Genomic DNA, 27,025 nt, shown 5'->3' on the forward strand with positions numbered 1-27,025 from the left:
GCGGCTGCCGGGGGAGATGCTGGAAGAAACTTCTTAAATGACCGCGTCCGGCTGGCCGTGGAGCCTTTCTGGGTTGGGGAGAGGAAAGGAAAGTGAAAAAAACTGAGAACTTCCTGATCTCTCTCGCTGTGAGACATGTCTGAGACTCCTGCTCAGTGTAGCATTAAGGTAAAAATCTTCTCCCCCTCCCTCTCGCTGGTCGAAAACCTTGAGCTGCACCGGCCAGGGGCAGTCGTGCTGGGCTCTTCAGAGTGGGCTGGTGCAGTTGCTCTGTTCGCAGTAAATTATTTGGGGCGCGAGGGAAGGAGATGCAGCTCGCGGCGGTTGGTGTACCCTTTAAGGTAACCTTGCTACTCCCGCCGCCGAGCCCCCTGTTGTCTCCGCGGTGCCCATTCCACCCCTTTTCTTTTTGACAATGAAATGCCCATCACAATTGGCCAGGAGGAACCCGGGTTGTTTCCAGAACTGGAAAACACCCCAGTGATGAGTGTGCTTTTAAAAAAACCTGCTCCCTGTTCCTACACCCAACATGTGACAAATGTAACTTTTGCTCCAGAGGGGTGATCTCCTTAGAAGAAAAAGTTCGCCAGCCCCTTTGGGGATGGAGTCACTTCTGTTTTTCTGGACTCCCTAGGTCTGATCAGACATGATTCCCTCCACCCCCCCACCCCCGATGGTAATTACAAGCGCTGGTCGGAGAGACAGCCCTGGTGTCAGCTTTTCCTGGGCATTGCACAGTGAATTTCTTTCTTTTTTCTTTTTTTTTTTAAGCAAAGTGAATAAAGTTGCCAAATGGTCGATTACTCCGATGTATATGAAAGTTGAGCAATCCCAGACAAGAAAACTCTTGTGATACCCGAAAAGAAAGAACTATCTAAATGTGCAGGCAAAATGACCTTCTCTGTTTGACAGTGCAGGGAGGCTATCCGTGAGTAGAAAGCTCCCGGCTTCTCTGGCGATGTTGTGCAGTGTTGTAAATGCAGGATGCTGGATGTTTGCAAACATAGTTCTTGGCTTCCAAGTAATGTTGTGTGTGCACATATCTATATCTATGAAGGTTGGTGGTGCTGCGGTTTGCTTCTAAAAAGTTGTAGAGTTTGCCATCGTGGGAAGACAGGATCATCTGTGATTCTCCCCCAGTTATGTTTCCCATCGCTGCGTTTCTTGTGCACTTTATTTCACCGTTGAATCAGTACCACCGTGGAAGAGCCTTCTGCTTCAGTGAGAAGCTGAAGCTCTCAAGTTTGTTTGTTTTTGACTTGGCCTATTTAATATGTGTTCGTTGAGTGGACACTACAGAAACAATAGACAAGTAACCTGTTTTGTTTGTCTGGGGGAGTTAGAGCAATCTTTGTTATTTTAGCACTGCTTTTCAGTTAGGATCTGTTGTGGGGAAAACATCCTTGCTAGGTTTTCGTGATTATACTCAAGATGGTAGTGTTTCTTATCAGGAAAGATTTTCATGGGGTTGAGGTAGGGCTAATGTGAACTGCACAGATTGGTTGGGTTTCATTGTTTTTGCCTCACAAAAATGCCCGATGGAACGTTTGGGCTTCTGTGTTTGTATATATCTGGGGGTAGTAAGTAGTATGTCTGTGGGCGTGGAGAGGGTGCTACAGTAAAAAAGTTAGGGTACTTTGGTACTTCAGAAAGCAGTTTCTTTTGCTGTATAAATTAGATTCTATGTAGAGTTCGGTAAAATCTGTGGTATGGATAATCTAATTTACTTGACATTTCATAACACAAATGGAGGCAGCTAAATAATAGGGTATTAAATCAGTAAATTGTATTTCGCACTGTGCAATAAATCTGACATCAGGAAATCCTGGACCAACAGTGGGACAGTAATTTTAGGGTGGAAACTCCAAAAAAAGCAATCCTTTCTGTGACTTTTCTTGGTACCCCTTAATAAAGACAGTGCCTATACCCGCTGTCTTTGTGGGCTGTCTGTGGTTGTGACCTGGAGGCAGAAGTGCTACTGAGCGGCTCTTTTCGTTGAACTCTGATGGGAAAAGACTTGGCAGCCCTTTTCCTTACGCATATAGAACCAATCCCCAACCAGAACTAAACACTTGCTTACATATGACGTAAACATTATATCCGTGGTTGGCATAATTATGTCTGTCATTTTTTTCCCTTGTTACTTTACCCGTTCTTTCGGGTGCTTCCTTTCATTTCTGTGTAACTCTAGGTAGCTAAACTACGTTTAATGTTCTTCACCAGTAATGAAGCGATCACTTTTAGTTCAGCTTGTTCTTTATGGATACAGTGTATGAATATTTGCTTAGACTGTGCTTATGTTTAGGCGCACATATGTGACGTTTCTCTTTCCAAGGAGTTGGTTTAATTCACACTGTTTCAATAATAAAGCTGGGGACCAAGAACTAGGATTATTCCAGGTCATCTGAAATGTTCTGATGATGTGTACAGTGTTTCATTGAGTCCTTGGGATGTGGTACAGTGACTGCATAATAAAAAATGTTTGCTGTAACCCACAAGCAACTCCTGGGCTTGCTTCTAGAGTCCAGTAAACAATGAACTTCTCTATAGAGAGGAGAATGAATGTGAGAAGCTCACAGGATCAGCTGATGAATCTGCTGTACTGAAGACACGTGACGCAGAGGGCTCTCTGTATGTGGAGAGAGTCCTCTCACTCCTGTCCACTCCTGAAACCTTCCTCGCTTGCTCTCCTTCCTCCCGAGCAGCTGGTCAGCAGGCAGTAAATTCCTCAGCGGTTGGTGTGATGGAACCCGGAGGAGCCTGACCAGGGGCAGCCACAGAGGGAAGTGCTTTGTTTACTTCTGAGCAGGATCTTTTCTGCGGGGAAAGAGCAGTGTATGATTTAGGTGGAGTTTTCAAGGTGAAAGTTTCTGAATCGGTCCATCAGTGACACCTTTGTCACTGGTTTCCTATGTGGTGGTGGCTAACAGTGAACGCCTCTAAGGGCCTTTATATTTCTTTTGTGCTTTAGAAGCATCTTCCCATCACCTAGGAAGTTAATATCGGACAGTTTGTACTGTAGGATCAAAAGGGAGGTGAAGGACTAGCCCAAGGTCACCCAGACTGTCACTGAGGTAGGATGGGAACTTCGAGCTCCCTTGTTTCTCTGCACTGGGCTTGTCCCTCGTGTGTTCTTACACTGTCCTCATGAGCGTTGAAATGCCTAAATTCCTGACCATTTGGGGTGGTTTAAATGTAAGGCTGTGTCACCCGTCTAAATAGAAAGACAAATGATTTTTGTTCAGAGGATTGCCTCGCTGACTCTGCTGGTTGCAGGAGGACGGAAGAGCCTGTCTTTTCCATTATCAGCCTTCACCTTCAGGTCACCTGCTCAGTTTTAAGTTGAGCCAAGTTGCAGCGGAAAGTGGTTACGGCCCAGCAGACACAGTCCTTCGTAAGGCTTGGCACCGTGCTTTAGTTGGCGAGGGCTTTCCAGAATACGAAAACTAGTCACAGAATTTTCCTGGTCTCCTCTTTTCTCTGCCCTCCTTATCATCATCTTTCTTAGCAGGATAGAAACTCTGGTCAATTGATTTTTTTGTAGGGCATCTGATTTTAATAACATACTTTTATCTCAGACATAAAAATATTTTTAATTACTTGTCTAAGCTGCTAGATTAATTATTATTTATTTTATTTTATGGTTGTACTTTAAGTGAAAGTGTACAATTCAAGTTAGTCTCTCATCCAAAAATTTATATACACATTGTTACGTGACCCTAATCGCTCTCCCTATACTGTGACAGCACACTCCTTTCCACCCGATTTCCCGTGTCCATTCAACCAGCTCCTGACCCTCTCTGCCTTCTCATCTCGCCTCTGGACAGGAGCTGCCCATTTAGTCTCATGTATGTACTTGAGCTAAGAAGCACACTCTTCATGAGTATCATTTTATGTCCCATGCAAGATAGAAACTGTTTTAAGATTTTGTCTATAACTGAGAGTCTCTTGGTCTCACCTGGTGGCCTCTGAACTCCTCGGGGTTTAGTGATGATTGTCTCTGTGTCCCAGGGCCTGCATGAAATGTTTCCCGGTGGTGTTTACTGATTAGAATGAGGAGGTCTGGTCAGTGCTCCTTCCTGTCTGTCCATGTGTCCCTCAGGCTGACCCACCACGTTCACCCACCAGCCTGCATCAGGTACTTCAGAGGCCACGCTGAAAAACTTTTCATGTCATAACAAAAACAAACCAGAGTAAAGATACAACAAAAGGGCTTGAGAAATCGCCTTAAAAGGTTCAGATTAGCAAGCTTCTAATTTTTCCCCTAGTATTTCTGACAGTAAATTAGAGAACTATTTTTAGAGTTATTTAGACTTTTGGAGTTGGAAGATCTTGGAGACCTACTGGGCCAAACTCTTTTTACAGAGAGGAGGTCCAGAGAGCTGAACGGTTTGCTTCAGCCGAACGGTGCCTAAGCTGTGTTTAGGGTAACAGAAGCCTCCTAGTTCTCTGGGTTCTTGGTGCATCTCTATAAAAGGCCAAGGAAATTTGATACAGTAGGCTTCACCCTCTCTGGCACTTCCTAGCTTGGTCCATTTTAATCACAAGCCAGCTGGTATGAGGACACTGAGGTATGTGCCAAGGAAGATGGTGTGGGGGGAGCATTGGGCTGAGAGGGTACTGTCAGGTGTGAGGAGAGGAAGTAGTAGGAGGTAGGGGATGAGCGAAGAAGGGCCTGATGGACTTGTATATGCCCCACTCTTTGCAGCAGTAATTTTTTCAGCCTATGAGGGGTTGGTACTTCTGCATTGAGCTGAAGCAGTGGTCCTGCTCTTAGGCCCCCTCTGAGGAATTGTTGAATGGGCCATAGGCTCTTATCCAGGGGCAGCCAAACCCATACCTTCATTTATGTGTAGTAAGTTCACTGTGTAAACCAGTGTAAGCTAAAAACCTGGTGGCTGGTCCTAGAGAAGTAGCTGTGGAAATTATTCTCAAGGGAGAAAATATTCCAATTGTGAGCATCAAAGGCAGGTAGAACTACGACAAATTCTATAAATCCTAGTTGACCTGCATTGACACATACCAAGGAAGGGCAGGGGCCAAGAGTACAAGGGGTTTCTGGGAGTTATGGGAAGAGCAGTTTCATATTATTACCAGTGTTTAAAACTTGCCCTTGGTGTCGCTCTCCCAGCTGAGTGAGTCAGTGTCACGTGAAGCCCCCTGGGGCATGGGGTGTACAAAGTGAATGTCACTTTAGAAAAAAACACTGGGGCTTGTTTTCAGCAGAGGCCATCACTGTTGTATTTGTTGTTGGATGTGTGGGAGAAACCAATCTCTGTGCGTATTTGTTGAATAGAAGGAGTGTGAGTTTACTCAAAGTTCCCACACCAAAATGACTGGAGAGAAAGACTAGTCTAAATTAGTGAGGTGTTAGAATTATAGCCAATTAAAACACAAGCACATTTTTATTGATTTTTCTGAACATACAGGAACCAGACTGATAAAGTGTTGCTTGCTGGGGCTTCTCAAGATGAACCTCAATAAATAAGCAAAGGTGCTTTGTGTCACCCATCATCTGCTGATTAGAAATGAGTGTTACCATGTGCTTGAAGTCTGTTCCTTTAGTGTTGAAATATTACCACAAATGCATTATTGGCTCTGCTCCTTTGCTTGATAACCCTTCCTTCTGAGAAGGTGAAAATGTACAGGTCAGCCTGGCTTTTGTCTAAATGATCTAGGATTCTTATAGAGTGTGGGTGGGGGGCCTGGCTAAGGAAGGCATTACCACGTGTTTATGAATTGTGGAGTCCCAGATGCGAAGAACTGTTCCCTCAGTCCTACGCTTATGGAAAGCCGTGGAACCCTTCATTTTGGGAGCTTTATCAAGTCTATGTAATTAAAGGCGTTTGTCTACTGTTTTAGTAGTTAACGGTCCGAAACCATCAGCTTACAACTGTGTCGTGATTTACTGCTTCAAGGTATTTTCTTCTTGTTCTCGTTCATCTTCCTCTTCCTCCTCCTCTTCTAGTTCTACCACCTCCCCTTTTTTCTTCCTTCTTCACCTCCTACCTCCTTCCTCCTCTTCTCCGTCATCATCATCATCACGCTGGTCACCATGCTAGGTGTTTTAGCTACACTATTTCAGGTCATCTTCCAAGCCTCTCAGGGATGCCGTTCTCCTCCCCATTTTACAAAGGAGGAAACTGAAGCCCCGAGAGGTTAAGTGATGTGTTGGCCCAAGATCTCACACTCTGTAAGTGGCAAAGTGAGGACTGGAGTCTGTCATCTGACTGCACTTTCACAGTAGTTTCCGTGATGCTATTCTGAGGCGCCACCATCTTTGTGAAGAAAATTAGAAAACTAAGAGTAATGGGGGTGGTCTGGAATGCCATGTAAGTTGAAATGAGAGGCAGGGATAGAGGTGACAGAGGTGGTCCTGAATGACCTTGGCTCTCTGGTCTCTTCTGAAGGTGGGTGGTTTCCAGCCACTCCACTGGTTATGGGACACCCCAATGGTCACACAGAGCCACCCACCTTGGCACGGATGCCCAAACTGTCCATTTTTCCAACAATCCCTGATGCTCTCCAGTGACATTTCGTCTTCCTTTTTATGGTTTTTGTTTTAGGCCCTTCGGGTTTTTCTCAAAATCTTTATTTTCTGTCTTTTCTTTTCTCTTATTTCCCCAGTGCCTGATTATTCCTTCGTTAAGTGGTGGAAAGTCTGTAAGGTTGTGCCCTCCCGTCCTGCCCAGCCTTGGGCCAGACGCCCGTCCTTGCTGCTTCACTCACTGGTCAGACTTTCTTTTAAAGCTTTTTACACAAATCCACCAACTGCAATATTTTGTTGAACCCATCCATCACGTACATGTTTAATACTATGTGATTTCTAGGAATTTGTTTGAAATCTTTTCAAGTTTTCCCTCTTTTTCTTCTACCGCCAAAAGAATACTCTTTTTTCTTCTCCCCTGTCATGGTAGACTTACCTTACTGGGCTTTTGGCTAACAAGTGATTAAAATTGCTCTTGACTGTAATGCAGAGTTTTCTTCTAATGTACTTGAATGAAGAGAGTATTTTGGCCATCTGAATTTGAATGACTTTTACAGAGAGTGTCTTCAGAGCAGACACAGGACAGGAAGCTGAGAGAGTTGGGAGGTAATGCAAAAGAAAGGGTAATTCAAATTTTTCATGAAACAGATGAGGAAACTGAGTCCTGTGGATTTAAATAGCTTGCGTGGGCTCACATTGGTACTTGTAGCTGAGCCAGAGTCAAAATCAAGTGTTCTGTCTGAGGTCAGTGATTCTCCAACACTGTGGCAGAGAAAAAATGATACAAAGCAGGTGAGAATTCAGAAAGCATTAGCTTCATAGTTAGGACTCATATATAGGTTTAAACCCTTTTGCTTGGTACCACAAAGTGACTGATGATATTGATGATCATAATTATGACTTTCAAGTTAAAGACAGAGTTTGAATTATGAGATTTAAGAAGTGAGGAAAGAATGTAATGCATTTTGGGAAGATACCCATAAAAATGTGACATAAAAATGTTAAACTTTAAAAAGCCAAGTTTCGGTTATGTGGACGAATGACTTATGAAAGGTACTTTACTCTCCAGTGAAGACACCAAAGAGCTATTCCAACACCTCTGCACCTCAGCAGACCTTGTGAACTCCCTGGGGGTATTTTCCCTTTGTCTGCGGGAGCCAGACATACGGAAAACGATCTCATTTCCTGAATGACCTGTAAAGGATGCATTGCCCTGCTGGTGTGAGGGCTGTTGGTGAATGTGCTCCGTGATAGAAGTGTTGCCACAATGTACTTCCAATTGCCAGTACTTCAGATTCTGATGCTAAATTTTAGTCTGTTTTGTGTTGTTGGTTAGTTCTTATCTGCAGACCCAGTTTTGCTGAGGGGATTGTAGTTTGCTGAGAAGAGGTCTCGACACCATCACTGTACTGTGGTGTGCTTCTTTGGGAAGAGCATAGCCACAGGGCTAGGCGGTACTGAGTGTGAATTCTGGCTCTTGAACTTAAGCTTGTTCGAATTACTCCATCTTGAGCCTGTTCACCGGTCTGACGTGGTAGTAAAAATACTTATCTCTTAGGGTTGTTGCGTCCCGGGTGGGGCAAGCAGTTTGCACTTGACTAACCTAAAGTTTGGCAGTTCAAACGCACCCAGCGGCACTGCCGAAGAAGGACCTGGGGATCTTCTTCCATAAAGTTTACAGCCAAGAAAAACCCATGGAGCAGTTCTCCTCTGTAACACGTAGGGTCACCGCGAGTCGCATCTGACTTGACGGCGGTGAGTTTTTTAGAGTTGTTGGGATGATTCTGTGAAATACGTAAATTGCCTGTTGCAGTGACTTAGTTTCCTAAAGCCAGTTCTTCCCCAAGTGCCCTGTTAGTTCGTTCTTTTTCCCTTTGGCATGTCCTGTATATCATACAAATCTAGAAGGGGCTGGAGATTTTCTAGTCGTGCATCTTCGTTAAACACTCGAGAGTACAAAGACAAGAGCTGTTCATCGTCTTGCTCAAGCTCACGTGGGCTCCCAAGTCTGTTGACTCACCACGCAGTGCTGTTGTCACTGCCCCATTGGTAGCAACAAATGCTGTTTTGCATCTTACAGCAGAGTTCTGAGGGAGCAACTAGTATGGTTCCAAGGAAGTTTCCAGAGATGAAAGAGAAGAAAGAACCCTAAGTCTGGAAGTACTGCACAGTGAAGCTAACTAACTAGCATTATTACTCAGCACTCAATTAGTCAAACCTATTCAGGGATCCTCTTGTTCATACAGTTGCTGATTATTTGGGACCAGGGTGGAACTTGAAAAAAGAACATCAATTCTTTAGTCTGCTTTTGTTGAACAGGCAATTCTGTGTCTGTCTGACCACAGAACAGAACTGTTGGCTGTGGGCTGGTGAATTTTCAGTTTCAAAAGAGGGCGTAGATGCCTCTTAGTGGAAGTTTAATTACACAGAAGAGTTTGAAAAAGCCAAATTTGTTACTTTGGGGCATGAGGGAAACTTCATTTTTAGTAGATGGCAAGGGACTGAAGTCTCTCTATTCTGTGGCTATGTTCTTTTCCTTAATGGACTTGAAATATATTTCTGAATCTTCCTTTGTATGTACATGTTAAATGAGAAGGTGAAATACAGACTAGAAAATCCCCCATCCTTTTTGAGGAATGGTGGAGTGTTCGCTGCCTCTTCCTCTGACCTCATGAAACAGATCTGGCAACCCTCATCTGTTTTAGAAAGGGCCATGGGTTTGGAGAGCACCGTTCCTCTGCCCTCCTCCTTGAAAACCCAACTGGAAGTTTGTGATTTTCTTCAGAGCTGCCTTGTGCTCTCTCCAGCAGGTTATAATGGGTGTTTATCTTTCTTAAGACATCTGTGTAATGAGGTCAGTAATCCCTGCTTCGCTCACATCCCCTATACGTGAGGAAGCAGTAACCAAAGATGAGATGCTGATTCTAAAGTGTTTCCTGGAAAAAATGAGCTACAGATATAAATCAGCCTTGTAGTTAAAAAGTCAACCCCCGAAGAACAGACTGTTTATCTCTGAAGTTACGTCTTTCCCCAAACACTTCCCCCTTGTTGCCTAGTGAAAGTGAGACTCTAGGTGTGGCAGCGGAGGTTCTGGCACTGCTGAGCAATGAGAAAGAAAGAGGGAGGGTCCCAGTCTGCCATTTCCCTGTGAGCGTGGCACAGAAGAGTCCTGGGGTCTTTAATGAAGATGAGAAGTCAGGAGACAATTTAGAACTTTAGAATTTGTGTTGTCTGAAGCCTAATAATTAACATTCAGACAAGTATATCAGCACTGGTGTGGGCAAGAGGAAGTGTCATAGAGATTTCATTGAAAGGGGTATAGGAGGAAAGAGGGGAGGATGGGAGTTTGCCATGCCCTTTCCATCAGTGCTTTCAAGAGCTTAGACTGGGCAAGGAGACGTCTCCCAACATTACCTACTTCATTGTTCATTCATTATTTCTAGACCTTTCTTTGTCTTTCCCAGACTGTTCTTGACTATCAAATCACTCTTGCCGGAGCAAACCACATGGTAGCTTCTGCTGACTCACCCACATGGTCCAGCTAATTATTTTCGTGTATTGATTTGTGATCACAGACCAGGCACCCAAAGGGACTGAAGTGACTTTTCTTTGGTCCTCCTTGTTTACTCGTGACCAAGTCTCTGCCACGGAGTTGGCACGCCTGGTTCTGGGAAATGGAGAATCTGAAGGATTGGATTCCTGGTGCGTTTTCATGTCCTCCTTTAGACTTGAGATCTGGGAGATGAGAAAAATCTGTCATGAGTTCACTTGACTGGTGCTTTGTGCTGTTGATGCCTGTGGCTCTCCTGACTAACGGGTCTTGAGTGACGGTAATGGCTGGGGTGGGGTGGGGTCAGTAGGTCAGGATTACTCTCACTTAGGCCTTTTGATCTGGTCTTTCTACAAAGTGAGGTGAACACGGTGGGAAAGTCATCACTCTTGTGATGAAATGTGAATGGCATAGATCCCCAGTCTGGCTAAGTCTCTTCCTCTCCTGACTTTGAGACCTGAATGACTTGATTTGGCTGACTACACCTTAGATCCCCTGGAACACTGCCGGCTCCTTATTTGACTTTATCCCATTCAGTCCTTCCCTTAGTCTGCTGACTCGAATACTTTAGGGTGAGGTGGAGGGAGAGACCAGACCAGTCGGAAAGGTAAGAGTCTTTTGCCTCAGACAACCAGAGAAACAAAGGCTCATTTCCTGAATTTGGGATTCTGCTTTTTGCGTCTCTGAGGCTCTGTGCTTTTGGCAGGGCCATGAGTTGGGTGGTGATGGCGCACTGTGTGCGGGCAGAAGTCAGCTGTAGGTCAGACACAGCTTTTGAACACGATGGAATCCAGGGGAATGTTGGCGAGCACAGGAAGGCTGGAGTGATGATCCTCTAATCTTTTTCAGCATGCTCTGAGGGTATCTTTAACTTTCACCCAGACAGGCAGGGGATGGGCAGAGGGATCTAGGTTTTGGGTTACATCTCAATTAGGGCACCTGTGAGTACATCCGTCTTAAGTGCTCCCACCCTTCCTGGTACCTTGGCTTGTCTAAGCTACCTACCCTTAGAATATGAACAGGGAGTCCGACATCAACAGCAGTCTGTGTATCGCCTTCTGGGTACAGGGCAGTATGCTGTGCTTGGAGACATGTGCAACAAGGTCTCAGCGGGAGAAGATCCTTAAACATGTAAGAAAGAAAAGAGGTAGAGAGCCACGCAGACCGCACTGGAAGGCCTTGTTATTGTCACAAAGGAGGAAGAGGTGGGCCTGGTGGCCCAAGTCACTGTTGATGTTAACCAGCTCTTCTGAGAATTTGTTTGTCTTGAAAAACTTGGTGAAATGATCAAATGGAGTTTCTCTAAGGTAGGGGGAATGCCTGTGTGTGTGTTTGTGGTTAGCCATCGTGTTGAGCCATCTGATTTAAGGGAAAGAGGGCTTTGTGTACATTTCCATTTCAGCTGTGGTATTTAAAGGTTTACCATGGAGGACATGTGGGTGGATGACAATGTAGTCTTCTTGCCTCTTGGTTGGATTATATCTAGGTTATAGGTGAAAGCAAATTCACAGCACATCCTTTTTCTTATCTGAGTGCGTTTTTTGGATGGCCTGTAGAGCCTGCTTTGGACAATTGCAGTCGTCTTACCTTGATGCGTGTATTTGAGGACTGTGAGGCTAAATGCCACATGGATCGTTGGAAACATTCACTTCACAGCACTGACCCCCAAACTGTGTGTTTGATTCTTCTTGGAGTCTCATATTATTAGGGTCGTGTCCCCTTAATCCTTCTGGGATTCCAAGTGGAATCTGTGTTGGGAAGATTATGCTTCTTTCGGGAAGTTCTGGTGGCATACTGGGCAGCATGAGGCAGGTATTGGTTCATCTGGCTATGTATGGGCAGTTGACCATGCTTAGTACTTCTGGTCTACCATTTGCCAAAAAGGCGATCTCTCAGCTGGCCCTTGTGTCCTCAGGGCACACATTTTAGGCTTTGGGGAAAATTCACAGTTGCAGGTACACTCTTGTTCTGCATTTGTGCACAATTAATGGCTTCAAAATTGAAGTGCACTGAAAGATTTCTCTATGTTCCAAAGTTCAGAAAGTAGTCTCTTTGGGCCAGGGAAAGGTTCCTAGGTAAAGTGATATTGGAGCCCCAGCCTTAAGGAGGAAACCCTTATGGTGGCATAGTGGTTAAGAGCTACAGCTGCTAAGCAAAAGGTTGGCAGTTTGAATCCACCAGGTGCTCCTTGGATATTCTACAGGGCAGTTCTGCTCTGTCCTATAGGGTCACTATGAGTAAGAATTGACTTGATGGCAGCGGGTTTGGTTTTTTTCGGTTAACCTTAAGGACCGATACTAGTTAGAGTTAGCGCATTCTGGGTGGAACAGTGAGTGGGCAGCTGACACAACGCTTTTGTGCACTGTTTTTCGCTCTAATAAGGAATATATGGTATTGCTCATGCTTACCTGGGCACCATTCTGCTTTTATTCTGGAGTTTGTACTTGTGACTGTGTTTGCATATGTGCACACGTATTGCATGCTCACAGGATTGTAAGTCACAGAAATTATGGTATAATCTGTTTTCTAGCTTATAGAGTGAAAAATTGCGCAAAACTAAGCCTTGCTGTGGCAAAGAAGCCTTACGTATAAATGTAAAATGTATCTCCTTGGAGGGTTGGCTTTTTGATGGGCCATAAACGGATTGTTAAACAGCAATGTGAGGGGCTGTTAACAAGCTGTTTCTAAGAGAATCTCCCTGGTCTGGTCTAAAAAGGTAATGGGTACATATTGCAGCTATGAAATAATTTGCCAGTGGTGTTTATACGTTGGTGGATTTTGTGTATGATGGGTGTGTGTGCCTTTAGTAGTGAATGAACTGAAAAGATAATTTAAAGTATTTATTTTCTCTCATGTTAGTGTCCACATTCTAAACTGAGCTGTGTTCTGGTTTGATTTTTCAGCTGGCTTAAATAAAGAGGTGTTTGGTAGGAACCAACCAAACTTCAAAAAGCTTCAGTATGTCCATGATAATATCCTAAGTATATAATGGCTACTTTAAAGATTTCTGCCTTAGAATGCTTGGATGAGTAGGTAAATCACCTCCCCATAAACAAACTAGCATTCAGGTTCCCAAGTTCAGCAAAGCAGGGTTCCGATTATGTGTCTAATCTTATTTGAATCTCTTTTCTTATTCAGGTGACATAGCTGAAAATTGGTCCACTGCTAATTTCTGCCACCGTTGGGTTTTAATGGAAGAGAACTCTTTCTTGTTACCTGGATGCCATGCTTCTACTGTGTTAGCAGCTGCTGTGGTAAAAAACAGGTGTCTCTCATAATCCTGTGGGCTGGATCAGTTTGCTGGCCTGGCAAAGCCTTATTATTATTGTTTTTATTTACTTTTTTGTCCCACACGGGTCAGATACTGCCAAAAGATGTTGATGAGCAGGATTAATGTGAGAGGAGATGGCGGCTTTTCTTGGTGGAGGTCTCTGTTACAAGAATCTGCCTAAGATTCTTATACCGTAAAGACGGCAAAATAAAACTGTTCAGGATACAAATGACAGGGGAGAACAGCCAAAAGAAGGATAGTAAATGGATCTGCCAAGTCACTTCTATGCCATTCTTCAAAGGCCAACTTAAAGCCAACACTACCACAGAAAGCCATCCAGGACTCAGAGGAGTGAGTGATGATTCTTCTCTGGCCCCTGGCACAGTAACAGATTTGTCCACTAACAGACTCATCCACTGTGCTTCTTAAGCTTCTGGATCTTCAGCTTCTGGAGGACAGAAGTGCTGTCTTCTCCGACCTGCAAGGCAATCTCATGCTCCACACCTTGTATCTCTCTTCTGCCCCCTCAATGTCTTTCTTCTGGCCCCAGAATCTTCAGTTGTCTCCTATCTGGCCTTTCTTCTTCTATGCCCTGCCCCCTCCAATCCAACCTGGGATGATTCTTCTGCAGAAAAAATTCGATCACACTATAGTTCAGGATGAAACCAGCTCCTTATGATATACAAGGCCCTTTACAACCTAGCTTTTTAATATCATCTTCAACCTCCCCCTAAGCCCTGTCTTCCAACTCATAGCTACTCTTCTGTGAAACCACATAGTGAACCTTTATGCCTGGAATCTTCCCCAACCCCTTTTCTGCCTGGCAACCAGCTTGTCATTGGAAGTCCATCTCTCCAGCCTTTCCCGTTGCTTTCACAACTCATTGAACGTGCCTCTGTTATTGGCAGTGATCCATTTGTGGTTTGTTCATCATCCTTAGTAGAGTGAAAACCCACTGAAGGCAAGAGTCCAGTATGTTTCCAGTGCCCAGCACAGTGTCCAGTGGCGAAGGTCCAGTGTATGTCAGTTGAATAGAATTTTTAAGATCAGCTGAGTATTAAGCCTCTATTAAGGGCTTGGAATCCCTGGGTGGTACAAATGGTTAAGCACTTGGCTACTTACCGAAAGGTTGGTGGTTCAGATCTGCCCAGAGGCACTTAAGAAGAAAGTCCTGGTGATCTACTTCTGAAAGGTCGCAGCCATTGAAAACTCTGTAAAGCGCAGTCCCACTCTGAAACACATGAGGTTGTCATGAGTCGGAATCGACTCAGCGGCAATCGGTTTGGTTTTCGTTGTTGTTGTTGTTATTTTGGGCTTAAACCAAAAACCAGACCGGTTGCCGTTGAGTCGATTCCTACTCCTAGTGATCCTATAGGACAGAGTAGAACTGTTCCACAGGGTTTCCAAAGTTGTAATCTTTACGGAAGCAGACTGCCACGTCTTTCTCCTGTGGAATGGCTGGTGGGTTTGAACTGCTGACCTTTTGGTTAGCAGCCAAGCACTTAACAACTGTGCTACCATGGCTCCTTATTTTTGGCTTAATGTGTGCTAAAAACCAGTTGTCATAGAGTCCAGTCTGACTTGTAGTGACCCCAGGGACTCTAATGGGTGCTAGGCTCTGTGACAAGTAAGAGAAGTATAAGATAAAGAGACCTCCCACAGTTGAAATCCTGAGCAAATAGCCCTTAAGGGTAGAGGAAGGAGGGAAGGTGGAGACTTATTTTATGAAGCAGTGTCAGGACCACAGGGCAGGGCTCACTCCACTGCCACCCCCAATACCTAAGGCAGTCTTGTGAGACTAAGGACTGAACACATACAGACTCACAGAGCACCCACTCACTCTTTCCCTCTCACTTGCCCACCTTCCAGAGATGAACACAGACAGCAAGAGAGAAAGCTTGAGAACCTCAGTCTGGCTCTGGGAAGCAGCATGGGCGGCCCAAAATGAATGAGCTTATTCACGGGCCCATCGTCTTTCTTGGTTTGGCACACGATGCCTCCTGGGGCGAGGAGAGGGAGTTGATGGCTGTTTGCTGTCACTCTGTGCAGTCTTGACGTAGCTGCCTCTGGTTCTCTGGGAGCTAGAGGCCTGTCAGTACTCTGTGGGACTGCCACCTGTCCCCCACCTCATGCCCCTACTAGCTGGTCAGTAGAGATGACCGGAACGAGCAGCACCACTTTCTGGGCTGCCGTGAAGTCTGTGATTGCCTTTCTAAGTAAAGGGAGGAATCTACCCTTTATTGGGTCAACTGTTACCGACCTTCTTCTCCTAAACAGTGATTCCCCCTTGCCCTGTCTCTCCCACCCCTGGTAACCATTAGTAAGCTTTGATCACTCTACATTTTCCTATTCTAAATATTTCATATAAGTGGGATCATACAATATTTATCCTTTTGTGACTGACTTACTTCACTCAGCATGTTTTCAAGGTTCATCCAAAAACCAAAACCAAACCCACTGCCATTGAGTTGATTCGGACTCACAGCGAACATATAGGACAGAGTAGACCTGCCTCATAGGGTTTCCAAGGTTGTAAATCTTTACAGAAGCAGACTGCCACATCTTTCTTCTGCGGAGTAGCTGGTGGGTTTGAACTGCCAACCTTTGGGTTAGCAGCTGAGCACTTAACCACTATGCCGCCAGGGCTCTTTAAGGTTCATCCATGTTGTAGCATGTATCAGGACTTCATTTCTCTTTATGGATGAGTAATATTCAACTGTATGAATACGCCACATTTTGTTTATCCATTTGTCTGTTGATGGACATTTTGGTGATTTCCACCTTTTGACTATTGTGAAGAATGCTGCAGTGAACACTGGGGTACAGCTTTGTTAGCGTCGCTGCTTTCAACCTTCTCCTCTAGATCCTATTTTCTCTTCTACACTAATCTGAAATGACGCTCTCTTTGGATCTCTAAGTTTAGTGCGTTGTCCTGAGGGACTAAACTAGTGAGAATAACTGAGTGTACACCCATCCACAGGACTAGAAAAACGAATCAAAGTCATGTCTTATGGGTGGTATGACAGCCTCATTATTTCTATTTACAGTGGACAACTCAATGTTATTTGTTTCAGGAGGATACTGTTAGGAAAGTGTGTTAGGATTATCAACAATGTGATAAGTGTAAAATGGATCGATTGGGAAAAGATAATTTCAGATATAAGTGGACACATCTATTTAGGTTCTTCCACCCAAGGCCAATGGCTCATTTTCTCCTTACTCTTGTTGCCTGTGACATACAGCTGGGCTTTAGGGCATCAGGATTTGTGAAAAGTTTCAACTTCCTGAACCCAACCCGACTCTTGCAAGGGACCATTTAAACTTCTCCCAAAACCATCACTAGTTTTCCTGACTACCTGCCAGTGCCTCTCTTTTCCAGGCTCAGGCTGCAGCTGCCTGCCAGCCTGGCTGGCCTTGAACTCATCTTGGCTGCAGGCAGCTTTGTCTCCACACAGTTTCTCTAGGCCTCTGTGGCCTTGCAGGGAGTCTAAGGTTTCCCTTGCCTCTCTCCTGTAGATCATTGGGTCTGCCCTTGTACATAAGAGTTGATAGGGCTTTCACCTTCATGCTCTGGGAGAACTGACAGATCTCCTTAGCTGAGCATGTTCATTCGGTCAAATGTTTATCTCGTTGCTTTTTAAACCCAGTAAAAGTGGGTGGTGGAAGGGAGGAGGCAAAGTTTTTCTAGTTACTTCTCCTAAGTGCAAGCTTTTCAGAAGAAAAACCTTACTGCCTCTTGAGAAGGTAGGACCTGTAAGCTTAATCCTTTCACTACTTTCAACTGGCTTAGACTTCCAAAGGAATTGCTCCCATTGTTCTTGGGACAGCAGCCTCTGAAAAAGGGCTTGTGACCCAGGTTGGGAGTTGTTATAGGAGTGCTGATCTAGACCACCTTAAGTTAAAACCTAACCTGCTGCCGTTGAGTCGATTCCGACTCATAGTGACTCTGTGGGATAGAGTAGAACTGCCCTATAGGGTTTCCAAGGCTGTAAATCTTTACGGGAGCAGACTGACTGCCTTAGGGAGCAGCAAACCACAGGCCCATGTATACGCAGTGAAAATACACATTTATGAGCTGCTTGGTAGGGGGTGTCCACTAAGGGTGTGTCTTCCTGTGAACATTCAGTGTATACACCTACTCCTCACTTATTGACTATCTCGTTATCCGACATTTCATATTTATGACAATAGTAAAAAATCTACTGTCCGACTATTTTGCGCATTAATGATGTACGTCTTGTAGTAACCCTTTCATGACTATTGGGACATACAGCACCCACCTACATTTTCCACCTCTCGGCTCCAGAAGGACATGTATGTTTTACATGATATTTTGTGGTCTGATGTGGTCATCCTCCATTTGTGCATATCACCGATTTTTTGCATAATGACCTGGTCTTTGTAACCTAACCATGTCGATACATGAGGAGTGGGTGTGCCGCTCACTTGGACAACTGCTTTTGCCATGTTTCCTCCCATCATTACTACTAAAACCCTTGCCCAACATCTCTGCTGCCAAGGCTGTTGATATAGAGGCCATTTCCTTCCCCTTGCACTTCCTTTCTCTTCCTTCAAGCCTGACCAGACCCAACGGTAAACTAACTCTTTGGGGAACATGGGGACTTAGGGCTTAATGCTCATGAGTCATAGAGTTCCTGATAATTAGTATATTACAGTCTAACCTTGAGACCATTCCTCATTTATTTCTGTGGAAAATTATGGTCTTAGTTCTAGCAACCTGCTTTTAAGAACAAACTTTTGGAATGCAATGACTGTGTTAGGGCTCTCAGTAATTGTTTTGTACTCAAAGTTGCCTAAAAATTGACCTGCCTGGGGGAAACTTTCAGGACACCTTTCTTAATCATTTGTTGAAATCGAAATAGAAGTGGAATAATAAGTGCCCTGTGCAGCCATGTGGGAAGGTATGCATCCCCCAGCAAAAGTTGCCATACTTTTCAACCTTAAATTCTGACATGTGACTGATAAAGGTCTTCTCATTGTTTTTGGTTTATATGGTAACCCTTACAAGACCAAAAACCAGAAAAACCAACCCGTTGCCATCAAGTTGACTCCAACTCATGGCAACCCCATGTGTATCAGAGTACAGCTGTGCTCTATAGAGTTTTCAGTGACTAATTTTTCAGAAGTAGATTGCCAGACCTTTCTTCTAAGGTGCCTCTGGATGGACTCGCACTGCCAACCTTTTGATTAACTACTAAGTGCATCAACTGTTGCACCACCCAAGGACTCCTACGAAAGGGTGCACTAGTATACCTTAACAAATTACTTTTATTGAAAATAATAAAACCACATGAGATCAGGGCAGTTGGGATGGCCTTACTTCCAGCCAGTGTTCCAGCATGGTGAAGGCTGGTTTGTACATCTGTCATTCAGTTATCAGGTAGATCACGCCACGGGTCTCTCCTGAACTTTCTTCATCTTCATGGTGTCTGACTGGTATTGAGAAGAACTGGCTAGTATGTTTGTCTTTCTTTCAGATAAAAGTTTCAAGGACACTTAAGCCTTATGCTTCACTCAGGGCAGAATCTGATCACAAGTCGAGATCAGGAATAAATTTCCCCCCCGTGGTATCATATTGCACAATTGCCCAGCCAGGTATGCTGCCCGTTGAGCAAACACACACACACACACACACACACAAGCACACTCCCTCTTACTGGCCATCTTCAAAGCAAGATGTTGGACTTCGTGGGCCAGCAGCCTAATTCACTGGGCAGGTCCTTGCCCTCTAAGAGAGAAGTATTCTCCTGCACTTGGCTTTCCTGTAGGTGTGCTGCACTGAACTCTGGCCATGCCTTCAGATCCCTGCAACTCTTTGTGACTCTCGCTTTGTGGGAGATTTTACGCCGGGTCTAAGTATATACACAGGAGTCCCTGGGTGGTGCAAATGGTTAAGCGCTCGACTACTAGCTGAAAGGTTGGCAGTTCGAATTCACCAGAGATGCCACCTCAGAAGACAGGCCTGGTCGTCTGCTTCCGAAAGGTCACAGCCTTGAAAACCCCATGGATCCAGTTCTACTCTGCGCACACGGGGTCACTGTGAGTCGGAACTGACCCGAAGGCAACTAAGAACAACAAGTGTATACACTCCAACACACGCATGTGCTCACATCTTTAAAAAGTTTTCCATAAACTTGCTCTCCCTTTCCTGGACTTTAGTTCCTACACCACGTCAAACCCATATTCGCTCTCAGAACATCAAAATAACATTCACAGATAATAGTAGAATTCTTAACTGTAAGGCCGCCAGCCGCCAGTCTCAAGCTTGTGTTGCAAGTGACTTCGAAGTCCGATCCAAAAGAAGAGGGAGGTGGTAGAAACCTTTTCCTTTGTACTTTTTTTTTTTTAAAGGCCCTGGCTGGGCCACCTCTTGTGCAGAGGATAATTAATAGTGATTCCCAGCCTGGCCTGCCCGCTTTTCTTCCTTTGCATTTCTGTCTCCTGGGGCGCAGTCCTTCCTTCTGTCTCTATTCTTAGCTTTACCGTTCAGTTCCCCACCTCTCCCTGGTGCCCTCCTCGGCTTCCTCCAGTCTGTCTTTTTCCTTTTACCTCTGTAAAGTTATTTTGGGGAGCATCTTTCATATTCTATTCAGATGTGGGCCTTTTTTTTTTTTTTTATTAAAATAAAACAGTTTGTTTCTCCATTCCATCATGCATTCATTCACATTCCCGAAATGGAAACCATTCCCCCCCAGCATGTTATATCCGGCCTGGAAACCTTTGAGGCAGGATGTGCTGAAGTGAGTACTCCAAATACAGGTTTCCTACATCCATGGGTCTGTAGGCTCCTCTGCCCCAGTGGGTGGTTCTTTACTCGTCTTCATACCATCTTCAAGCCCTGCTCTTTGCTTTTTCGTGATTCTGCCCCAGTCACATTCCTCCCCCAAATGACTGTCACTTTGTATTTTGTTGTCTCCGTTTCCCTTTTAAATGTTTTCTTGTTCTTCGGGGTACACTGATGTTCCCATTAGTTACCGATCTTACCAGTTTTCATTACATAAATTTGCTAAGTGGACGTGATAGTGAGTGCCTGGTACGTCCATCATGTGTGTCTTTCAAAAGTAGGGAAAAGTAGACTTTTGGCAGCTTTGGCTATACAAGTAATTCCCAATTTATAGTAATTGAGAAGCCCTAGTGGTGCAGTGGTTAAGAGCTTGGCTACTGACCAAAAGGTTGGCAGTTGTAATCCACCAGCCACTCCTTGGAAGTTCTAAGGGACAGTTCTACTCTGTCCTATAAGGTCGCTGTGAGTTGGAATGACTCGACGGCAGTGAGGTTGTTTTGTTTTGTTTTGTTTTTTAATAATTGAGAAGTAGTTTGTGTGGTTCTTATAGAATATCAGCTTAAAAAGTACTCTTTTCTTTCCAATTTATGTGGATCTCACTCAGTTTGGATAAGAAATGCAGTTTAAACGTACTAGTTTTTCAAACCGTGGGCTTAGAAACTACTATTGCTTTAATTTTGACAACTACTAATTAATTTCTGTATGTTGTGTTTTAATCTTTATGAGACAGTACTGTCTGGTGTTGGCCTATTGGGAATTATAATTTTCTCACTTTATAGCAGAGTTTATATGTGTGCTGTGCTGTATTTAAGTAGTGAAACTGCATTTCTTTAAATAGACTTTCCCGTTTAGACTTTTACTGAGGTAGCCATATTCTTTGACCCTTTATTGCTACTCATTTGTAAGATATTTCAGTGTCTTCCTTTTTACCACACAATCTGTTCTGGGAATAGATAGAAGGGGCTGAGAGAATGCTGTGTGAGTCACCCCCACCATAGGACAACATCATTTTAGGAATAAAAGCAGAGTTTTCACACTCTTCTAAAATTTATGGGGAGAAGATTTAGGGAGGTAACTTATACTATCAGTTTTAAGACGAGGCCAGGCGTACATACTAATTCTCTCTTTGTAAATGAGAAGTAGCCTTTAATAGATTCTCTGGGTACGTGAGGAACCCTGGTGGCATAGTGGTTAAGAGCTGGGTGGCTAACCAAAAGTTGGCAGTTCAAATCCATCAGATGCTCCTTGGAAACCCTATGGGGCAGTTCTACCCTGTCCTATAGGGTCACTATGAGTCAGAACTGACTTAATGGCAACAGGTTTGATTTTGCGTTTTTTTATGGGTAGGCAGGGAGGTGAAATTATATTCCACCTAAAACATGACATTTCTTTAAGTATTACACTTTGAACTTGCTTTTGTAGGGTATTTAAAATGTTCTTTTCTGGGTTCTAATTGTTTATAATAAAACAAAGAACCATTAGCATTTTATTAAAATTATGTATTTTTTTGGAGGGGGCTGGGAACGCGAGCAGGAATCGTGGGTTGCTGTTGCTTTTCCTCATGTAGCTTGCTTGTAAGGAATGATGTGAATAACCCAAACTTTAAAGGTTATTGTGGCTTTCTCCTTCCCCGGACACAGGTCCCCCTACCTCCCGTTTCAATGGTTCCTGACAAGGGAGGCAGGTAGGAGGCCGTTGATTCATCAGAACTCAGTTTCAGCCCCCATAGCAATTCCAAAACAATGAGTTCTCACCAGCGCAGACTTGGGGAGTCCAGTGGAGTTTTAATTTTTGGGGTGGAAAATCGGGGTTCTAGCTTTCAAGAGCGCTTTAAGAGAGGCCTGAGCTGGCAGCCTTGTTTCTCGGGTTTGCTGTACAGTGCTTTGGGTCTCCAGTCCCATTACCAAAGGATCATAATGAGCAGCATGATGACATCTATCCAGTCAGTTCTCACCACTGGTATTTGTAATTCGGCAGATAGCTATTAGAATAACAGAAGTTAGAAATTCAGAGCTACAGTTTTGAGAAATTTCACACTAAAGCCCAACGAGCTCAGTTAAGTGACCTACCCACGGTCCATGGCTATTATTGCCACGTTGGATGTAGAAGTCAGAGCTTCCGACTGCCAGCTAACTTACTGCCTTTTTGACTCAGCGGTTGGTTTTACTTTAGGCTGTATCTTCAGAGTAACACTTCAGCTCAAGTCGAATCACTCTGGTTAGTATACATATGTATCCATATAAACCAACCAGGTGAATTCAGTGACTATATCTCGTTTTCAATTGGGTGTTTTTTAAAAGGTCATTGTCGTGGATTGAATTGTGTCCCCCCAAAGTATCTGTCAACTTGTCTAGGCCATGATTCCCAGTATTATGTGGCTGTCCTCCATTGTGTGATCTGATGTGATTATCTTATGTGTCATAATCCTAACCTCTATGATGTTAATGAGGCAGGATTAGAGGCAGTTATGTTAATGAGGCAGGACTCAATCTACAGGATTAGATTGTATTTTGGGTCAGTCTCTTTTGAGCTGTAAAAGAGAATCAAGCAGAGAGGAGAGGGACCTTATACCAAGAAAGAAGTGCCGGGGTCCCTGTGCTGAGAAGCTCCTAGACCAGGGGATGATTGATGACAAGGACCTTCCCCCAGAGCCAACAGAGAGAGAAAGCCTTCCCTAGGAGCTATCGCCCTGATTTCAGACTTCTAGCCCTCCTAGACTGTGAGAGAATAAATTTCTGCTCGCTAAAGCCGTCCACTTGTATTTCTGTTATAACAGCACTAGATGACTAAGACAGTCATGTTAAAAGAAAATCACAAATTCATGTTTGGGTCTGATATATATAAAACTCAAGATGAAGTAAGGGCAGTAGAGTAGAAATAGACTATATACGTAACACAACATCCACTCCCTGCCTTGCCACGTGTACTCCCATTGGGTGTTTCAGGGCTCATTTAAAGATGAGAGGTTACTTCTGACCCTTGGACCACTCTGCTCCTTCTGCTGAAAAATGAAACAGTGCACTCTGACTGTGGGAAGGAACCGACTCCCAACCCAACCCAAATCGCCTCTGAGAGCCTATTAAACAGCAAATGCCGTATATGAAACAGCCGTATATGAAAATGCTTTCCTAGAGTGAGCTCAAAGCATTACATCCTCCAAATAAAATCTATCTGCTCGCGCTTAGATTGTTCAAAGGCAGATGGTAGGCAATTGAAACAGAGAGGCAAGCTGGCAAAAGGAAAAATAAAACCACAAATATCTGTACCTGAAGGTGATCTACGCTCTTGCCAATCCCCGTTCTAACTTCGTTAACACAGCAGTGTAGCAATTAAATAACATGGGAACTCAGACTCATGTGGCTAATGCAGTTGTCCTCTGTTAATGGGGTGAAACAAAGCTTGCGTATAATACGCAGTGCCATTCACCAAAAGGCAGAGCTAACGGAGACTTTAAGAGGTAATGAGCAGGATAGCCCATAAACCATACTACTCGTAGCAGACTGCCACCTTAGTGAAATCTCACTGACCCCCACCACATGTAGACAGTGGGGTCACCTATATGAAGTGTTTGCTCTTACGGAGTTGCCATGTCTTAAGAGAAGGGACCACTCAGCAATATTGAACTTTAAATTAGAAGCAGAATGCCCTCAGGGTGAGGGAAGGGGGATGGTGAACAGAACAGCTCACAACACTGGAAGAATCCATAGCAGTTGCTTTGTGTGAAACCCTGAATTAGCCGGGATCGAGTTATTGCCATCTCACTGCTGTAGGAGAGTCCCTTGGTGGCTCAGATAGTTAAGTGCTCAACTACTAGCCATAAAGATTGACAGTTCAAACTCACCCAGAGGCGCCTCAGAAGACAGACCTGGCGATCTGCTTCTGAAAGGTCACATCCTTGAAAACGCCGTGGAGCAGTTCTGCTCTGCACACGTGGGGTCGCCGTGAGTTGAAATCAACTCGACGGCAGCTAACAACGAGGACTGCTGTGGGAAGGCAATGTGATGAAGAAAGCCTCTGTGTTCCCTCAGCTTCTTCATTGACTGGAGGACTTTGCAGACTCTAAAATCTGGCAGTTCTCCTTAACCTTGAACTTGAGCATTCAGTGACAGAAGGGAAAGGGAGAGTGTTTCAGCTGCTGGAGCTGAGTGTTTGTGTAGCTGCTCTTGCAGCAGGCCATTTGTGGCTCTGAGGTGCCAAGCTGTAGTGCTCTGAGGGTGTGTGTATTAGAGGGTGCTGCTCCAGACTGTGGAAGGGGCAGCTTTCTGAGCAGGTGGGAGTGGTGAATGACGAGGGGATGTGGTGGGGCATAGTGTGCCATGAGTTGAGTCTGCTGAGAAACAATCTGGGGATGTCTGTAGGGAAGAAAATCTGGGTGAGATTTGAGAGTGCGCTGCTGTATGAGAGAATAACTCTTACTGCAGAACAGAATAAAAGAAATGATAATCTTTGTATCAAAGGGAACTCACTGTGTGCGTATTAGACCTTCTGTGGTCTAAGTAACTTAGGGGAGACCATAGAAGAGGCTTAACTTAGAGGAGACATATGAAAAGGCAATAAAATTAAGTCTAAACTCCAAACTATTTAGTCAAAGTTCAAATATGAGGTGTCTAGGGAGTATGTTGGACACCTACATAGTAGAGGAAAAGTATGTTGGGTAAATGAATGCATTCCTTCAGAAATCAACCTTTTTTCCCTCCCCAAACCCTCTAAATTTGTAGTTGTCCCAAATAAACCAGCTGTCTTTTCATGGTGACACCACGTGTCAGAGTAGAACTGTGCTCCGTAGGGTTCTCAGTGGCTGATTTGTCAGAAGTAGATCACCAGGCTTTTCTTTCAAGGCGCCTCTCGGTGGACTCGAACCTCCAACCTTCTGGTTAGCAGCGGAACACATTAACCGTTTGTACTACCCAGGGACTCCGTTGTCCCAAATACGGCAGTTTGTTCTCTCATCTAGCAGAGCTTGACTCATTTCATTGCTGTGTTCCATTTTTAGTTGTTTTCTTGCCTAATGGCCCTGTATTTGATCCCAGCCAGATACTGTCAGTGACTATCGTTAGAATGATTCCTTTCCTTTCCCCCAGCCTCGTCAGACTACGTGCCGTGGTCTGCACACTGAGATTTGGCAGTGATTCACGACTGTTGTGAATGTAGTTCAGTAATAAAACTCAGGAATGGAACACCCGTATGATGGAATTTGGTTGAAGCAGGTGGAGTTTGTTATTTCTCCGCCAATGTAAATCTGCCCCAGAGAATTTTTCTTTACTCAGAAAGAATGGCCTCCATACCACCTTCCCCTAAAAGGTAAAAGTGAGTGGTGATACATATTTGACACATTGGCTCTGCTTTTACCTTGGGGACGGGCAGACCACCCCAGCAAACACAATGCACGGAATTAGGCAAACAATAAAGAGCAGTGTGTTCGCGTGGCCAGACCATTAGCTTCCTTCCTTTTTTGCCTTGATTTTTGGGAAGTCCTTGCTTGCTAGTTCCCTAGGCCATGGGACATAGCAGTATAAAATGCCAGAGGATGTTCAGATGCCTGTGTGGGGAAAGGGGAAAGTAGGAATTCTGGGTCAGAGAGCAGATGGCTGGCGGTGACCTGGGAAGGGAAGCTCAGGCTTTTAGCTTAAAAATCGTAATATTTTCTTTTACGCGTGGCTTTTGTTAAGTCGGATCATGGTTTTAAGTTGGAGAATCCCAAAGATGGTCATAGAGTGCCTCAACGGTTTATGATCCAAAGGGGAGACGGTGCTCTTACTATAATAAAAATTTGCATACAGCAGCCAGAGAACATGGGAACTCCCTGTGTTCGGCATCCTCCGGGGCCCTGCTGAAATGTGCTTTGTGGCTCAGGGGCCTAGGGGATTTTTTTTAGGTTTGTTTTTGGTGTTTTCCCCACAATGACCGAGTTGTGCAACCCTCCACTTGGAAACCAGTTGCTTCCTGCTCCTGGTTTCCAGGAGAGTATGGATGTCCATCTCCCAGAGTGACGGGGAGTGGGGCCAGGCAGCAGACAGCTCAGGCCTGCACTCTCCCCTCGTCCCCAGGAGTGGAGGCCCCTGATGCTAAAGAAGCCTTTGACTGTGTCCAGATGAGCCAGTTGCCTGCTTCCCAGAGGGTGGTAGGCAAACACAGCCCTAATTTGAAGGAAAGCTGGAGAACGTCAAACCAAACCAAACCCATTGCCATCAAGTTGATTCAGACTCATAGCAACCCTATGGGACAGAGTAGAACTGCCCCATAAGGTTTCCAAGGCTGTAAATTTTTTTTTTTTAATTTTTTCCCATACAAAAATTTATACATACATTGCTATGTGGCTGTAATTGCTCTCCCCATACTGTGACAGCACACTCCTTTCCACCCCTAGTTCCCCATGTCCATTCAGCCAGCTCCTAACCCTCTCTGCCTTCCCATCTCACCTCCGGACAGAAGCTGCCCATTTAGTCTCTTGTATCTACTTGACTAAGAGGCACACTCCTCACAAGTATCCCTTTATGTCCCACAGTCCAGTCCAATTCCTGTCTGAAGAGTTGGCCTCGGAAATTGTTTTAGTTCTGGGCCTATAGAGAATCCAGGGGCCATGCTTTCTGGGGTTCCTCCAGTCTCAGTCAGACCATTAAGTCTGGTCTTCTTACTAGAATTTGAGTTCTGCACCCCACGTTTCTCTGGCTCCATCTGGGACTCTCTCTTGTGTTCCCTGTCATGGCAGTCTTTGGTGGTAGCCGGGCACCATCTAGTTTTGGTCTCAGGCTGATGAAATCTCAGGTTTATGTGGCCCTTTCTGTCTCTTGGGCTAATACTTTCCTTGTGTCTGTGGTGTTCTTCATTCTCCTTTACTCCAGGTGGTTGGGACCAATTGATGCATCTTAGATGGCCGCTTGCAAGCTTTTAAGACCCCAGATGCCACTCACC

At 44.6% G+C, this 27,025-nt stretch overlaps 1 protein-coding gene across 1 annotated transcript in view; it reads left to right on the forward strand.

The window, feature by feature from the left end:
• The first annotated feature begins 10 nt into the window (after positions 1-10).
• Positions 11-27,025, forward strand: part of ETV6 (ETS variant transcription factor 6) — a 287,371-nt gene continuing 260,356 nt past the window's right edge. Inside the window, exon 1 of the mRNA XM_004387317.3 lies at positions 11-168. Within this exon, the coding sequence (XP_004387374.1) occupies positions 136-168 (33 nt within the window). The 5' untranslated portion in view covers positions 11-135. The remainder of the gene's footprint in view (positions 169-27,025) is intronic.

The sequence above is a fragment of the Trichechus manatus genome, unplaced genomic scaffold (genome assembly GCF_000243295.1).
Source record: "Trichechus manatus latirostris isolate Lorelei unplaced genomic scaffold, TriManLat1.0 scaffold00184, whole genome shotgun sequence".
NCBI classification, from domain to species: domain Eukaryota; kingdom Metazoa; phylum Chordata; class Mammalia; order Sirenia; family Trichechidae; genus Trichechus; species Trichechus manatus.